General features: G+C 42.1%; 1 protein-coding gene across 2 annotated transcripts in view; it reads left to right on the plus strand.

Annotated features, from left to right (window-relative positions):
• The window catches only part of LOC144100330 (sodium-coupled monocarboxylate transporter 2-like), a 33,323-nt gene extending 15,365 nt beyond the window's left edge, over positions 1-17,958 (plus strand). For both annotated transcript variants that reach the window (XM_077633306.1, XM_077633307.1), the window contains exons 8-15: positions 1,290-1,378; positions 3,119-3,228; positions 5,092-5,159; positions 7,189-7,275; positions 9,442-9,620; positions 16,991-17,094; positions 17,544-17,644; positions 17,746-17,958. In XM_077633306.1, coding sequence (XP_077489432.1) covers positions 1,290-1,378; positions 3,119-3,228; positions 5,092-5,159; positions 7,189-7,275; positions 9,442-9,620; positions 16,991-17,094; positions 17,544-17,644; positions 17,746-17,835 — 828 coding nt within the window. In that variant the 3' untranslated portion in view covers positions 17,836-17,958. The remainder of the gene's footprint in view (positions 1-1,289; positions 1,379-3,118; positions 3,229-5,091; positions 5,160-7,188; positions 7,276-9,441; positions 9,621-16,990; positions 17,095-17,543; positions 17,645-17,745) is intronic.
• The last annotated feature ends 146 nt before the right edge of the window (positions 17,959-18,104 follow it).

Genomic DNA, 18,104 nt, shown 5'->3' on the forward strand with positions numbered 1-18,104 from the left:
GCCTCTTCAACATTCAGTCACCTCGCGTTTTGAACAATGTATGACTCCGCTCACACCCGCACCAACGTACGTCGCGTCGCCAAGGACAAAGCCTCGTGCTTTCCTCTAACGTCTAAATTACTCTTGTAATACCTGAAATGCGTTGGCTCAACTCCATGACGATTTTCAAAGGCCGCATATTGACTTTTATGCATAGGTGCTTGCGTTGCCTCCGTCACCACTGCTGAAGTAGCGAAGTAGCTGACGTCCTACGTACCGCGCGTAGCTTATTAAAGCCACCTTGCTGCCCCTGTCACAACACCGCTTTTCAGTTGCCTAGCGATCTGCTCATGGGAGACGCCATAACCTTGTTTCCCTTCGCCATGCGTACTCAGACATGCTGTTAACACATCGTGGCGGTAGTCACGGCGCTGGGGGACCACTTTTGTTTTTCATGCTGCCCACACACAGGCTTCGTTGCAGACACAGAGCCCCCTGGAGCACTCTTATCTCTTTAATGTTTGCTGAAGTGCGCTTCCCGGGCAGGCATGACTCTCGGGAAGCGGCGAAAGCATGCCGAGCAGTGCGGCAGAAGTACGGGAAAGCCAGGTCTGGAGGTAGACGCTAAAATTGATTTTTTTTTCTCGATTAAAACAAAAATGGCTCCGATATAAATCGCTAAGGGACGTTTCAATGAAACCAGATATCAATTGAGCTACAGTTAATATTTTTTTACTACGAACGCCTATATACGAAATTTAAGGCTGAAATCGCGGCACAACGCACTTTTTCCAAGTTCTACTTTTTTTCTTATATATATTGTGTGGCAATATAGCTAAAACAGTTTATTGAGATAGCACGTATTATAAACATGTGCCAAAATATGTGATGTTGCCTCAGCAATGTCGCGAAAGAGTATAAAAAAGTAGCAAATTCTGTGTTTCTTATGGAAAAGTAATGATTTAAATCCACATAAACGCTCTGTACTAATAATTTATTTGCTACGCGATAAGAAACCGCGATGCAACATGCGGTACCTCTAAAAACGTTTCGAGCGCAAATGTAAAATATTCGATGTTTTGTAAATTTTTTTGTGAGACCAACCTTTGCCCTCCAATGAGAAATTCAAAGCGCCGTCATATCACCAGGAATTTTTACCCACAAAATTAATAACGGCAATTACTTTAGACTGTTCAATAAAGAGCCACAATTTTTATGCACGAGATCGGATGGGGCAAGCTCTGGTACGTTTGGCATGGAGTGACCCTTTTGCGAAGTCCTTGCTATCACTTCTTTACGATATGATGCAGATATTGCCGTACTACGTAAACACGCAACTGGTGCACGTGCCTGGATTTGTTGGGCTTTTCCTCGCCGGTGTTGTGTGCGCCGCTACCAGGTAACTCTTGAGATATCATGTCAACCGTCCACAGAAATTGTAGTTGAATTTTTCTTGAGAAAAAACTCTGAAAAGCGTATATGCGTGAACAACCTGCCAGAGGTCATACGGCCGAAATGTTTCGTTCTGACATTCCTCCAGCTGTAGTTGTGTCACCTGTGCTGCTACCCCAATACTTCTCATCCCGCTGCCCCAAATTTCTTCCTCCGGTCTATACGCTATTAACACATCAGAATGTTCCGTGGCGCGATCATTTTTTTCAGTTTTCAGCGCTGATCTCTGACATTTTCACTGCATTACGCTCAGACGGCTTTTTGTTGGACACGGATAAATCAAGCTTGCGCACAAATCTTGCAACACTAATCTGATTAAAAAAACCACCGGCTATTCTGAGCAACTTTTGACTTTCGGACTGTAACGTTCAGGGCCTAGAGATTTTCTTTATTACCGTGGACTGCATGGCAGAATGAAACAATATCCTTCTGAAACTAGACTTCCGGCTTTCAACTTTAACATTAGCTATGTCCAACGCCTGCGAATCAATAAACTACCTGTCACGAGCATACCCGACACCTAAATTCCTTTCACCGTAGTTCTCTATGCCAGACAACAAAAAGACAATACTTGTTCAACGCACTGAAAGTACTCCGGTCGCAATCAGTATCACGAGCTGCGGTGCCAAACACAACTATATATACCATTTACATAAAACGCTGCGCTGGCTAGATTTTTTTATTCTGATGTAGAGTGACGTTATTTAAGGCGTTGAAGATTCTCTCGATGCGGTGCTCCACACAGCATATTTAAATTCAGCTCCATGTCGATTCATCGAACGAAGGGCACATTCCTCATATTGTACTGATACGAAATGAAAGAACACACCCTGCGCCATTTTCAGCCATTTTCGTTTACGTGTTGTTCAGAAAGCTTAAAAATTGGCTCTTTGCCTAGTCGATATAGAAGCTATGATGTTGATAGAAATTTGCTAAGAGCAGGCTTTTTGCCTTAATTAATAGTATACTGCCTAGTCAACATAGAAGCTATGGTGTTGATAGAAATTAGCTAAGAGCAGGTTCTTTGCCTTGAAAAATAGTATACTGCCGCAACCAGTCAAAGTTCTCTACCAATAAGTTCTGCAGCTTAGACTCCTGCATGATTAAGTAACACAAACGATGAATGCTCTGGTGTCTTTCTCGTCAGAGCGACGTATTGTCTAGCTGAATGCGCTGGTTTACTTTTATGTGCTGATTACTGCTCATTCAGATCAATAGTTCCATTCTGTTATTGTTTTAATGCGCAAAATTTCAGCTGTAGTTTCCACTAGACACGAGCAAATGCTTAAAAATTCACCAAAGCTAACAAAAAAGCGTGTGAGGGAAAACAACAAAACAAAAGTTACCGAGTCATTATAGAAAAAATTTAACCTTGCTCACTGGGATAAAACGTGACCTCAGGATCCTTCATTGTAAGCAATGCCACAGTTCACATGAACTCAAAAGCACAAACCTCCGAGCACAAAAGAAGTTAGGGAAGGCATCGTTTCAGTATGCGTCTCCTGTTTAATGTGTATGACGGGGAATACTTTAGGGAACAACCTGGCCTTCAGTGGGAATGATGATATGAACTCCTTTTATCGGCTAGCTTTTTCAGGTTTCGGACATAATAACGAAGTGCGCATTTTTCTATGTTTAATGCGCAGCTTCAGTAGACAACATTCACGTTTATCCTGCCGCCTTTCAGTACAACCTCATCGAATATCAACTCCCAAGCAGCTGTTCTATACGTGGATGTCATTGCTCCTCGCTGGAAGCAAGCCCACAAACACGTGCGGTGGATTACACGCGGTTCAGGTAAGGAAGTATTCCGCACGGGCAGGGCACACATGCGAGTACCTTGACCTCCGCTTCCGTTAATTATATATAAGGAATGATGAGTTCCAATCGCAAGGTCAGGGCACTTCCGGAGCAACGTCTCTGCTTCCTATCGAAGCAGCTGTATTCCATTTGCAGATCTGGTCCGCGGATCGCGTCTTCCAATCGTAAACAGGGAGCAGACACCGAGTCACGGTCGCTCCCTTATAAAAACGATCTATATGGACAGTGTACGTACTTGTTATAGACTCTATTGTCTTCCTATAGATATTTATTTTTGTCTATTCATAGTCTACAGACAACAATCTACTAAAAGTGTGTGGGCATAATTCTATAGATTGTCTATAGACTGCTTATAGGATTTGCATTGTCTATAGACTGTTTTCTATAGTGTGTCTATAGACAGTCTATAGACTTTATAGACAGAAGTCTATGGACAGTCTGTAGACTGTCTAAAGTAATTTTTGTAAGGGCATGCTCCACCGAGATCTCTGGATTCGACCGGAAGTTTGAGGGACGTAGGCGAGCTTCCTTCCGTTCCGTAGCAGATGACTTAGTTGATTGATTTAGTTATTAATTGGTTGATTTAGGGACAAGTTGTGATAGATTTAATTGTTAATTCACATTTATTATACTGCGTAGGCTCTTCCCACAAGAGGGGTACACAGACGAACGTTGTTTTGGCAAGCTTAAAAAAATGAAATGTTTAATAGCGCACATATTAATAACAATCAATTCAAAGTATTTAATTCGATCAATTAATTTTAACTTTTCAATTCATTTTGTACAGCATGTCTCTCAACGCACAAATGCACGCAAGGATAGAAATAAAAAGCTGCTCCATGAGGAACTGGACGAGGGTTCTTGGCCTCTTCCTCCGCAACGCATAGCCTTAGATTACATACAGTAAAAGATTGCAAATGTGTCGTGCAGAGAATGTGCACTACGATCTGCCAGCAGTTCAACAAACATAGCGCTGGCATGACGGGGCAAAAGAAATGCATATAGTTTGGGTCATTTCTTTAGAATAGACATATTTAAATTTGCACAGGAGAGAGACTTTAATCAATACAGGAGAGGTAGCATACGGCAAAATTATTGACTTAACAGTAGTAGGTAGAAGAATTTCTGTACGCGCAACTAGTTGTCTATTCAATGAATAAACGAATGCGCACACATCTACAACATCAAAAAAGAAAACTAAAAGGGTATAAATGACAAGACTAACAATATACAAAAACCAGGACAAACTGTGGATCCTACTTCACATGAGTACCCATTTTTAAGTCATGAATGAAGGTTTTCCAATGAATAAGTGCTCTCATGTCTCTAGGTTACAACCCTCAAAGGCACGCTGACAGAAAGAATGTAGGGTCACGCAATGCCAAAATGAACAAACAGGCCTTTGGTCAGCGGTTCCGCCATGAACGACGGCACTTAGGTTTAAAAAAAAACGTGCTGGTGCAGCATAGCCACGGCTGCTGCTAGAAATTATCTGTGCTACCTCATGGAACGCAAGCAGCGAGGTGCGTTGTGATTTGGGCTAATAGGCTATGATATATGGATTACACAGCTAAGGATCTCCTTGCTGTGTAACCGTCACTTGTAAGGTATCTTTCCGTTTACCATGCCAACTAATAGTTCACTTCAGAACACATGACTGGCGCATTCCCGCCCAAATTTACGAGAAACACCTGCCGCTGACGGCTTACTGTGTGTGAGAGTGCAGTTTTTCTTGCCGTAAATGTATGGCCGAGTTTTTATATATATGCACCCGCCACTTTGCTAATCTTCTAACGCGCCATGTACCTTACTCACACCATTTTTCTTTTTTCTTTGCAGCTTTCGGCTTGGGAGTTACAATGACAATATACAGCATGCTGTGCATGTACATGGGCTCTTTAGGAAGGGTACGTAAATCATCACCTTGCTCCTCATATAAGATCCCCACGAATTCTTTTCTGGCTTTGCCCGATGTGAACTCACATACCCAACTCAGTAGTGAGGACCGTTTGAGAAACTTGAATGCCGCAATGCAACGCCGTATCGTTGTACAAGTTGCTCTCATCAGAGAAAGAAAAAGACAATAAAGAAGAAAAACGCCAGGAAAAGGGGGGCTCGGCGTTAGCCAGGATAAGGGTAGCTGTCGGCTGGGTGAAAGTGAAGAGAAGATATGAAGACAAAAAAAAAAGAACAATGGGCCTAAAGCCGAATGGGGTCGAGTGATATGAGCGTACAACGGACGTCGCCCCTAGAAAGATGTGGGAGATTATTAAAAGACGTATGCATATTGCAGGAACAATCGTGAAGAGTACTTTGGTCACTAGTGTAGAGGGAGCAAGAATCCGAAACAGGAGTACCTTTTTTTTTTTCAATATGATGAGCCCAGCTACCAAAGAAAAGTGGCACAGGGCACGCAGGCTGCCGAGTTATGGTTTCCTGTGGGTCTAGCTGTCTGCGCTCTATGCTAGATTATCACGCCTAGAGAGACAGCTAGACTTCTTTAAATCTTGGAGAATTACGTTGATTAAAGGTTAAAAGAAAAGAAATCGTTATTGTTCAGTAATTTAAGTATTTTCTTATTCATGACATACTGCAGATCATGTGTCCCGAACAGGAGCGGAGTACAAAGAAAAATGTAAAAAGACAAACTTCAAAACCAAAGGACAAAAATTTTAATTTCAATGTGGCTGATATCGGGCGAGCAGCGAAAGAATTGATGGGCTATACGTGTAGATTGCATGCCTTCCTTTCTATCCTCTCTTATTGGTTGTTTCTCCTCTTTGCCCGTAATGAACAATTGCAAAGTCAGCCAGCTTTCGATATTTCTACAATGCGGCGTGTAACTGTGGTAGTTCAGAAAGTAACTGCAACATTTTAATTTACCAGCTCACTACCAAACTCCGCTTCCTTCACTCTTGATCGCTGTAGCAGCTTCTAATAGAAAATAATCGTTTAGTTTCGAGGGCTACATGTAATTAGGACATTGTGACGGCAACCAGAACCACAGAAGGCGTGATTGCAGCAGCAATCTGCCTACGTTTTGTAAGTCGCCTTTTGTTTTTCACGAGAACAATACCTGTATTCCTTGCTTGGCAGCACTGGTATACGTCAATGCCTTCGTTCTGAAGGCAGCATTCCTTGCAGTTATATAAGCCTTACAATGCAAAGCGAACGCTGCTGTTAAGGCAGTGACGGCTCATATGGCATGGTCTGCTTTCAGCCTGTCAGCAGGAGAGAAATGTATTTTGAAAAGGATAATTTTACTTCGAAACCAATACCCTTAAAGCAAAAGACAGCCAGAGAAAAAATGTACGCGTTGGTCTTTCGGCTTCCGCCAATAATAATAATAATAATAATAATAATAATAATAATAATAATAATAATAATAATAATAATAATAATAATAATAATAATAATAATAATTGGTTTTGGGGGAAAGGAAATGGCGCAGTATCTGTCTCATATATCGTTGGACACCTGAACCGCGCCGTAAGGGAAGGCATAAAGGAGGGAGTTAAAGAAGAAAGGAAGAAAGAGGTGCCGTAGTGGAGGGCTCCGTTATAATTTCGACCACCTGAGGATTTTTAGCGTGCACTGACATCGCATAGCACACGGACGCCGCCAACTGATAACGCTCCTTAATTACCAACTTAGATTCTTAGTTAAGCCACTGGCATTAAATTACGCGGGATCACGAAGGCCCCCTAATAACAGTTGGTGCGAGCCCCATGCGCGAGTCTTTACTACTTTCGGAACGACCGCCAACTCACCAAAACTAGAAAAGCTAAGAGCACATATATAGTGGACTGCCTGTCTCTCTTAGCGTTTTTTTTTCCTTTGCAGCATCTTGCGTTCATGCAGTGCCCATACGAAAATATTATTTTTATCCCTGCCTGACATGTTTCCTATGTGCCTTTCTTCCTTTTTTTTTCACAGATCTTCCTCATGATATACTCATGCCTTGCGTCACCGCATGTCGGCCTGTGTATCCTGGCTCTGTTATTCCCGTTCGTCCACTCAAAAGTGAGTGCATAATATGCGCTTTCTACATGCTTCGGCTGCGTCGTGAAGTTTCTATTTCTTTACGCAACAAAAATTCTCAGAAAATCTTCAACGATAACAAAATTTTGTAACTCAAGTACCTCACGATAACCGGGTGAGGTACTAGAGTTACAAAATAGGTAATCGCATGCGATCCTCTTCCCGTTAGTGCAGTTGTCCACTTTAGTAAGGAATTGTCAACCACGTGAAAGAAAACAGATTTCAAATTTCTGTAGAGGACGTACTCCAGTAGCAGAAAAAAATTCCACCCTTGGTGGTGATTAAATATGCACTTTCTTTCCGGTCCAGATATCTGCTTATAAAGCACTACACTTTTTTCCTGATGCTAATTGTACTTCCTTTGAGTCGTTTCCGTAAAAAATAGTCATTATGTGAACACTTCAGCTGATTTTACAGCTTTCAAAAATGCTGAAGCGTACAAAGCAAGCGACGAATACGCATACCTTCCGGGGCCACTCTGGAGCGTAGGTGTAACGTCCATCTTGAAGACACTCTTCTGCGTTCATTTCTCGAGCCTCGCCGACAGTTTCTTTGCGGTGCTTATTGCAAAGGGTTCACGTTGTAATCTCCAGCAAATCGCGGCACATTACATCTCGGCAGCCACCGAAGTGGACACAAGACAAATTGAGTGCACATTTGTGTACACAGGGACATAAGGCGTTCTGATTGCTCAACAAGTGGGTCTATACGGTTAGCTAAGCCTACACGACAAGATACAGACAACGAAGCGAGTTTATTAAGGCAAGAGCCCCAAATGGTACATCAATCAAAATACAGCGTTGACCGGACGTCCACGAGAAACGGCTATAAATCCCACGTGACCCCACGACGTCATCGAAGTGCCTACATCATGAGGAAATAAAACAAAATTTCTTCTGAAGCGGGTTTCGAGCCCAAGCCGCAAATATTCAGTGTGACGTTGCCATGGTCCTGGAACTGTAAGTAACAGCAACCGGCCCGGAAGTGAAACAGGGAGTGACATCATCAGACAAGAAGGGGCGGGGGGGCTAGGTTAAAGTGACCCTTTATATGTACGCGTATGCCGCCTGGTCTTTCCTGAAAGCCGTCACCGAACATGCATTTAGGGCGTTAATAGTACTTACTAAATAGTACTACCTAGTAAACAAATATAGTTGACTAGTAGCCCACGATGACACAGAAAAGCTTTCGCAGTGGCGGCAAGTAAGCAGTCTTAAGTGTTCTGTGATTTTTATTAAAATACGTTACTCTGAGAACACTGGCATAAGAAAAGAATGCTCATAGTGAATGCATTACCAGTCACATTCTGAGCTCGGGAAATATTCACGTTGGCGTAGAAGGCGCTTTTCTTTTTGTGAATTCTGTCAAAGCGCGCGCGGAACTCACCTTTGCCGAAGCGAATGGACACTATAGGCTGCGCACGTTTTGCCTCTTTCGGCTTGCAGAACGCTTGTGAATTTGATGTTTAATTCACATAAGTACACGTAAAGAAAACTAATAATTAATACGAAAAGATTTTGCGAGGAATGCGACATTTTTCGATTTGCCTGATTTTAGATAGCTATGTCCGGAAGAGCTTTCGGTTAGGATGGTTTTCACACCTTCCGATTGCTCCTACCATTAGGTGTTAACATGCGTCCTGCGAATCATCCTTGGCGGTCTTTGAACTCACAAGGCGTAATTTTCGCTACCTCGAATTCCACATTTATATGCAGTAAAGTTTGTACAATACTTCTTTCCAGATGATGCGCTGCTCGCGTTTTATAAAAAACCTTTAGATGGTTGAATCAGGAGGCAACCTCTATGCTGTTTTGTTTAGTTAGAGCTTAGCTTCCCTACTAATCCGTGAGCGCCTGTAATTCTTTCTTCGTTATTGCAAGCGCGTGAATGTTCGAGAAGTAGTCCTGAAAAGTTGTCAGCAATTTTCCAGACGCTTTTTTTTCTGTCATCCAAAAACGTCAAGCATGAGACTACATATTGTTTTATTTATTGGTGCAGCCTTGAAAATCGGGATATATTAGAACAACATTCTTTTCTGGGTCAGTCAAATAATTGCCGCCGATTATTTGTTGCTGGAGCTTTCCGCCTCATTTAACGCTCTAATAAAAAAGGCTCATCATTTTTCAGTAACAGCCTTTTTTTCCACAGGGCGCCGGTGTGGCAACAATAATTACAGTAGCGTATCAGCTATGGCATCTAAAGTACACCATCCACAAAGGAGCAAACCCAGTTAGGATGCCTGTGTCCCTGGACTACTGCCCCGAAAACTTCAGCATGAGCATCGCAGCATCAGTACCTACGGTCCCCAGCCCTTCCGGAGGCTTCAAGTAAGCCGGCTGCAGTCGTTTACGCAATCACAGGCTATTGCTACACTGTAAACACAAATAAGCCTAGATGGGAGTAAAGAGCGAGTAAGCTGTCCTTCTCCAGTGCACTTCATTCTATAAAACAGAGTGCGCTTGCTCCTTTTTACTCCGTTTTGTTTAGTATGTAGGAAGGTCGAATAAGAATTTCTGGTGTCGATCTATGAACATCTCCAACATTTTCGGACAACAATTTTGAAACGGGAAAATTGTAAGAAACTTTTATAGAAAATATTGAAAGTAATGGTCCATTCTTCCGATATGTAGCGAAATCTTTACTTCAAAGGGTTTCCATCCAGTCCGCTGAATTAGTTAAGACTGCCGCAGAAAACCAACGGAGAACGCCTTTGCCGATAGCTAAACCGTTAATCGAAAAAAAACAGGACTGCCCTCGGGTGATCTGCGGATATATTGATTGTTATTGTTAAATCTTCAATTAAATGAATAATAATAATAATAATAATAATAATAATAATAATAATAATAATAATAATAATAATAATAATAATAATAATAATAATAATAATAATAATAATAATAATTGGTTTTAGGGGAAAGGAAATGGCGCAGTATCTGTCTCATATATCGGTGGACACCTGAACCGCGCCGTAAGGGAAGGGATAAAGGAGAGAATTAAAGAAGAAATGAAGAAAAAATCACGTTCATCAACAGTTTCCCGCTCAAAAATGCTCTTGTCCAGAATTGCTGGGCATGTAAGAATATTTTAAAAACCAATGGGGCCACAGAGGTTAATCCTGGTGATTCTATTCTTCCCCAAGCTAGCCATACCACTGCATTTTTATTTTCTTTAATAATCGCTAATAAATCTGTGTTTATTGGAAATTTTCACGACGTATAGGAGGCGCCTCAACTCCCTTACATGGAGGTGCTAGGAGGACTCTCTGGAGTGAGTCTAGGTAGACGTGCTCTTGTGTTAAAAATTCATGATAATGTACCGCTGGCTCGGGGACGCTGGAAGCCTGGTGTGAGTCTCTCTTTCTAGACTGTGCCAAGGGTAAACGAAGCTCAAAGGACAAAAATCGTTGTCCATCTTTTGAATGAACGAAGAGGAGGAGGGAGAGGAAAGGCAGGGAGGTTAACCGGAAGAAGAACCGGTTTGCTACCCTGCAGGCGGGAAAAGGGCTGAGGGGACAAAAAGACGAAGGACAAAAGAAAGTAGCAGGAAATTGAAGTCACTATGCAAAGTCACAGCGTTCGGTAAAGTCAAAGCCTATCGTGCAGGCAGCTTTTGAAACCATCCGGTGTGAAAGCGGAGTGCTGGACAGAGAATGCACTTTGGATAGAAATTTAAATCTATCACACTGGCAATGAAGACGCCCTTAAACGTGCAATTGACAAATCTAGCAGCGGACATTTTCGCATTAAGCATTACAGACAAGCAAGACCTAGCGATTTTCATGTTGCTTGCACCGAAAACAAGTTGAAAAAGTTTACCAATAAATGCGTTTATCAATAGTTTATGAATCAAGCTGCGCCCTGTTACGGGTTTTTTGTTCATCATTTTCATTTATCAGGCGACAGGCACCGCGCCTTGAGCACACAGCTTGTTTTCAAACACGGGATGGAAGCCACGTAGTAAATGCAAGGCACTTGTGAAACTATTTCATTCGTCCGATTATATTCGATATTTACCATACGTTCGTGTGACTGAATGATTCCAGTGATAGCTAGCAAGAGTATCAAGCACAGGCGAAGTGAAAAAAAAGTATTGAAATGGAATTAGAATAAAATGATTATGTCGCCTTTCGGTCTACGTAGATAATAAAGCACCATATCACTAAGCACACATGCAGTAACGAGGCCTGCCTTTAGAGACTCATGCTCGTCAACTTCAGCCGGATTACGCCCATGCAGGAGAAAAGCCTCTTCCATGTCTATCGATTAAAACAACCCCTGTGCCAGCTGAGGCCATGTTATCACCTGAAACTTTTTTTTATCATCCGGCCACCTCACCTGGAATTGATTTCGCTATCCTTAGCAATTCACTTATCAAGCCTTCGTATTACATACCCTGTTCATGCTTATCTCTTGTGCTTCATTTCGACTAGGTTGTCATTAATCCACGTTTGTTCCCTTGCCTACTCCGTTTTCTTGTCTCGCTGCGTTGTCCTCAATTTAAGATCAACGCTTTTCGTTAGCTACCACGATTTTGATACATAGGTGACTACAGGTAATATACAATACTGTTACATATGGCAGATACAGAATGAGTCACCCACAAATCTCTGGCCTTTGAAATGTCCTTATAAGCCCTGCGTGTTCAGCAGTGCTTATTAACAGATAGTGTCACGTATTTAAGTAAGCACTTCTAGTCGGAAGACACCGCTTTTTTTATATAATCACGCTGATGTCAACTGAACTAACGTGGTCCTGCTACCCTTCCACAAAAGCGCTGAAACTTGCTATTTCCACTTTCAATGTGTATTACTGGCACCAGCAAATTCACGCTACGACAATTAGTGGCACTTCTTTCTCGTTATATTGGAAACGGAATAGAATAGACCAGCGGAGAACAGAATAGAAAGAATAAACCGGCGAACCGCTTGAACACCAGAGCAGACAACGTGGCTCGAGCGTGCCTATCATACTTTATTTTCATTTACAAATGTTGCTAATCCAGTTTGTTATTGTGGCAGCAGGGCATCGTCGGACTAACGAATAGCAGTCTAAAATGGCAAGAACATTGAACTGGTCAGCATGTGAAGGAAAAGACAACAAATGGCTAAATGCGAATGCAAGAAAGCTGTGATGTAAATAATAAAATATAAAACGAAATAAGGCTACTATCGGCGACGATGTACAAAGTATAAGAAAATTTTGAAAACAAAGCTTTTTAAAAGAATATACAGACCAGACAGACAAAATGCAATAAATATTATCAGTGTAAACTGCTAATGCAGTAACATTTATTCGTAACTAGTTGATCTAAAGCTGCATTGATAGAATAAAGTGTTTAAGCATGAAAAAGTACAAAAAGCAAGGGAATGCACTAACGACACAGAAGCGCTTAAGAAATCGTTACCTAGTAAGACAACATGCTGTCAACTTGAATATTAAATTTGGTAAGTGATGAACGCTTAGTAATTAATGAACCAGGCTGTTCAATTCTTCAGTTGCTAGTGGGAAGAATGAGTTTTTAAAGCAGACAGTATGGAAATGGTACTCATTTTACACTTCCTTTAATCTTGCCTTGGATAGAGAAATATATTTTTGAAACATCCAGTTTCAGGTTCCGAAAACTTAATTGATACATGACTCTCAGCCGCGTGAGTTTAGCACCGGTGTACACGTTTGGTTTCTTCTGTTCTCATCATTTTAGCAGGCGAATCAGTTATTTTGTATTAGTTAAATGTAAACCTCAATGCGTTTCTCTGAACTGCTTGAAGTTTGGTTATATCTTTTTTAGTATCAGGACACTAAACGACTTTAGCACATTCCAGAACGTATCTTACCAAAACATTGCACGCTAACAGGTTAGTTTGATAACGGGCTAATGAGAGGCGTCGTCTAAAAAAGCAGTAGTTTTATAGCTGTTGAGAAGATTTCAACCACGTGAGCATTTCATCTCAGGCCATCGGTTATTAGTAGGCCAAGATACCGAAGTTCACTTACTGCAGTAAGCGGTTTTTCATTAATAGTGTACGGAAAGTCGGACTTCCGCTTCTTCCTACACATCGTCATAATAGCACATTCAGTAGCGTCGTCACCTGGCAGTGAGTGAATTATTTAACTATAGTTTCCAGGGCGTTTTTAAGGGCTCCATGCTCATATATTGTATTATTTTCGGGAAAACTACAGGGTCGTCTGCAATGGGTCGTATATTAACGTTCAGATCAATCGCTAGATAATATATGAAAATTAGAATGAGAACAGGCACCAAGACGAAACACTGGCGTACATCGGAACGACATATACTGTATGGGAGGCTTGATGGTTAATTTCTCCAAACTGTGTCCCGTGTAATAAGTAGTTGATAATCCAGTTAACTATACACCAGTGACCTAGTGTCGATTGTAGTTTATTAATTCGTAGAATGTACTGGGTTGATCAAAAGTTCCGAGGTCACATGGTCTACTTGTCAGCGGTGTAGCCTGCCACCTATGATAGCATTATGATATCAATAACAGCAGCAATAGGAGCAATATCACTACAATAGCAATAAAGCTATCCAGGTTATTAAAGGCGAGAATGATGCTTCCTCTATCCTGTATAAAGATTTTGGGCCTTCGGGGTGTCGTAAGCCTCTGACAAAAGCGCTTGAAAGCGAACCGTGTGGCCTAGAAAATTTTGATCAGCCCTGTACGTTATCCAATTCAATGCCTTCGAAAAATGTGGCAGTATTTGCTTTGCTTCTGCCGGTTTATGCTCTGGTGAAAGTAGTGAATTTTTACTAGGACCTGCTTTACTGTCAGAATAGTTCGCGGCGCTGGCGCAGCATGCCATGGATTTCTTAAAGATCGACGCAAGATCACAACTTGGAGTGCGTCCGACAGGGAGAGCACAATAAACTAAATGTTTTTGTAGGCTAGCAAAAGATTGCTCACTGGCGAAAAACATCTTATATTCTGGTGAAGCATTCAGCTGCCAACTGGGGCAGGTGTTGTTTGAGGGATTTCCTTCTTTCTATCTGGCAAATGGGAAGGCAGGGCGAGGGAGGTCTCCCACTGCACTTGCAAGGAAGTGGACGGAGACGTCGGACTAAGAAAGGCTAAAAAAAAAAGAAAATGACCCAGTCGAGCTTATCAAAATAAATACGTCTGTCAAGAGTCTCTGAAACTGATGAGAAGATGAAATGTTTCGTAGCAGTGCATGTTCAAGGGAATGCTATCTCGTTACCGCCGCATCAATCAAACTGATCGCTCCTAAACAAGGGCAAAATTGCTGGCGCACCTCCGTCGCTCTTAGATTAACCAGGCAAATCGGGGGCCAATTTTTTTTCCGTACCTTGTTATTTAGGGAAAGGGAGAGAAAGACAGAGACAACCTTATTCACAGAGCAGGACGTCACTCCGGCGCCAATGACATTGGTTTCGTACTGGCTCCCGCATACAGTTGGCTGCACAAGTCAATCATTGCGGGTGCCTGGCAATGCTTTAGAACGTGAGAATTCTTAGCAAAGACTTATAAAGCCACGCCTACTTGCTTATGCAAGCGTTTAACACTTACGGAAAAATGGAGATGTGTGCCAATGAACAGATCTGAGGCCTGTATTCGACAGCGATTTGTTGCATTCAGAAGAAATGGAAATGCGAATAATGTCATTTTGATTTTGCGTTACCCGATAGCTCTTTAATTTGTTTGCAGTTTATTTATTTGTTGGTTATTTGGTTCGAACTGTCCCCTGTGTGCATTCGCTCCGTGGAAATATATTATTTGATTTTGATCCCTCTGGGGTTAAATCACTAAGTAGGTAGTAGCGCTTATCCTTATTCATCTGCTACGTCTACAAGTCGGCTTTCATTTGCTAACGGCTTAGCAGGGATTTCGCCCACAAGAAGGGCTCCTGAAGCATTAACCAAGGGTTGCGCACCAACCCTGGTTGAAATCGATAGTTGGACGAAAAGTCTTCTGGTCGGGGCGAACTAAAATAAAACGTTTATATACAAGCGCGAAGAAATAAATAAAAACAAATAAAAGCAAGACTTTTCATGATTTGGGTTGTGCCTATAGTTGTTTCAATTAGTCACACGGTAAATCCCAGCGATGGAAATCTAGCTCCTGTCTAAGCACGATTCTTGCACCCTCTCCAAACGTATTTAAACACGTGTCACAGCCAGCATAATTTAATTTATAACCATGCTCCTATAAGGGTTGTTGTGTAAGTTTCAACGCTTTAATACATTCATAATGCTTTTTTTGTCTCTATGAACACCATATCAGATTTTTGCTCTATCGGGATCGCTGTACGGTTCCGAGACATCTAGCCTTTGTGTTAGCGTTCAGGGCCTGGCACGCTATGTTAGTACGGGCAGGACGCAACCATTGTACCTGCATATTTTGACTGTTAGTGGTAAAATACTGCCCATAACCAGAGAATCCTGCGAAAATGATTTCAACTCATTCTAGCTTTCCCCCACAGTTTAGGCATCAGTTACTGATGATGATAATATTCTGATTTAACGAGTGCGATTCGAAGCCGCTGCCGCGAGCCTCTTCCGTGTGTCGCCTGTGCGCGCGCGCTGATTGGTCCGGACTCGACAGACGTGCAAACAGCTGGCCGGCCCCTGGCGTCACCTGGAGCCCTCAGAGTGAAGATGGATGGATGGATAAGCCTGAACCTTTTAAATCGGGCGGTGGTTAAAGCCACCTAGCCATGACTTAAGAACTTTTATTCTTCTCTTGTTGTTAGCCACCAATCAGATAACCTTCGCTTGATTACTTCTACCCGATCAAAATCTACTTTCCCTTCACTGTCCTTAAACCCCAATTCTTTGGATAAATCAACCCCACTGATTTCCGCTGTAGGGTGAAGCCCTTTACAGAAAAGTATCAAGTGTTGAGCCGTTTCTTCCTCCTCTCCGTACGCAACGCACAACATGTCTATCTCGTGGTACCGCCTCTACGTCTATCTCGTGTCTATTTTGTGGTGGCGCATGTGCAGTGCCTCCCCGCGGAGGCGGATCGCAGTAGGGGCCGCGGATCACCTATTGCTACGCCTCTCGAAACATGGGTGTTTCGTCCGTATTCCTAAACTTGATAATTTTCACGGCATCCCATTTAAGAGGTGATAGCTCCTCAATGTTAACACATACGTATGTTAGAGTCAGTGGACAAGGTACTTTCTTCCAGTGTTGCTGACATTCTGTATGTTCCTGCCGTTTAATGTTGGCTTTAGTAGCTTTCTGACTTCTCGCACTCGCTACTGAAACTTACCATATGAGAAAATTAATTCCGTACGTTTTCAAAAGCATTTTTATGGAGTCAGTATGGAACAAACGGAGTAAGTATGGACTGTACGAAAGCACGTATCGTAACATACGGACCCCATAGACGTCAAGTACATTGCATGGAAATCCTAAAGAAATTGTATGGAATGTTTACGGACTCTGTACAGACTAAATATGAATTTTCGAATATTTCTGCATAAGTTACAGACTTCATATTCTCATACTTTCATACGAGCGGCGCATATGAAACGTTTCTGTAGAGAAAAGATGGTGCGTGCCACCTTTCTTGGCGCATTTTTGTTGCGATAGGTGGAATTTGTGCGGTGCAGGGAGAACATATTCTTTAAACGCGGTTTCATACGTTGCGCGCCCTTGGCGAGAGGCAGTCATGTTTTCATACTTTCTAATTGGTTTTTTTCTTTTCCAGGTCGGATCAACCGTTTTACCTCTTTGAGATGTCGTATTATTGGAGTAGCTTCTTTGGGATTTTCGCAACAGTTATCATCGGAGTATTAGTCAGTGCCCTAACAGGTATCACGACCTCTTCTTTTCAACAACGTACTCGTTACGATATTTAGATAAACCTCGTTTATAAACACACCTTCAAATCGCAAACCATGCACAATTTCTTAATCACCAGAAAATCTAAATTAACACCTAACTTGGAGCACTAACGCAGCCTCCCGATATTAACATAAACGTTGAGATGATATGTGCATGCAGTCAAATGGTTTGCAGTGTGAAACGTTAATGTAATACTTTATTGATATTTACACAACCCTCAGTCCTGCTGCCATCGGAAACCAAGCCGTCGTCATTTGTCAGCGACCATCACATTTGATCAAAAAATAATTATTTCAATACATTTCTTTCTTTGGCAGCGTCGGGGGGGGGGGGGGTGAGATAAAAGCAATAACGATTTATATGTATCGCCTGTGTCGCGTCTGAGGCGTGAACTAATGAACATCATCAAATTTTAGGAGAAATGAGAAGAGAAGAAGCACAACCAGAACTTTGCAGCGACGTGCTCGTAAAAATTTGGCGGAAATCAAGGCCGCCCCTTCAGATGCAGAAAAACGAGGTACATGTTTTAGCACCATGCTCCTCATAGGGTTCTTAGTCAGTCGTGTGAATATGTATGCGCTAAGTAACATTCTTGTGGCTCCATTCATGTGCTTCCAGAACATCAAGACAACTGGCTTCATCGAAAAGAAGACGTCCACCGCCGAAGATCGACACCTCCTCACGAATAACGGCGAACCTGATGCTTAAGTTGATGAAAAACTCATAAAGCGTATATAGGACAGATCCGTGATCTCATTTGGATAACAGATATAGATCAGTGTGGAATGCTGGACTCATACATGTAGGATGGATCTACTCTCTGTTCCATGTAATGCCAAACCGCTCATTTAAAGGTTCATGTCGTTAGTTACAAAACGACCCATAAGGTGGACCGATAGGCTGAATGGTACACCAGCACGACACTATTTTGTTACATAAGGTAGGAAAAGCCGCAGCATACTTCATTAATGTAGAGT

The sequence above is a fragment of the Amblyomma americanum genome, chromosome 8, assembly GCF_052857255.1.
Source record: "Amblyomma americanum isolate KBUSLIRL-KWMA chromosome 8, ASM5285725v1, whole genome shotgun sequence".
Lineage (NCBI taxonomy): Eukaryota > Metazoa > Arthropoda > Arachnida > Ixodida > Ixodidae > Amblyomma > Amblyomma americanum.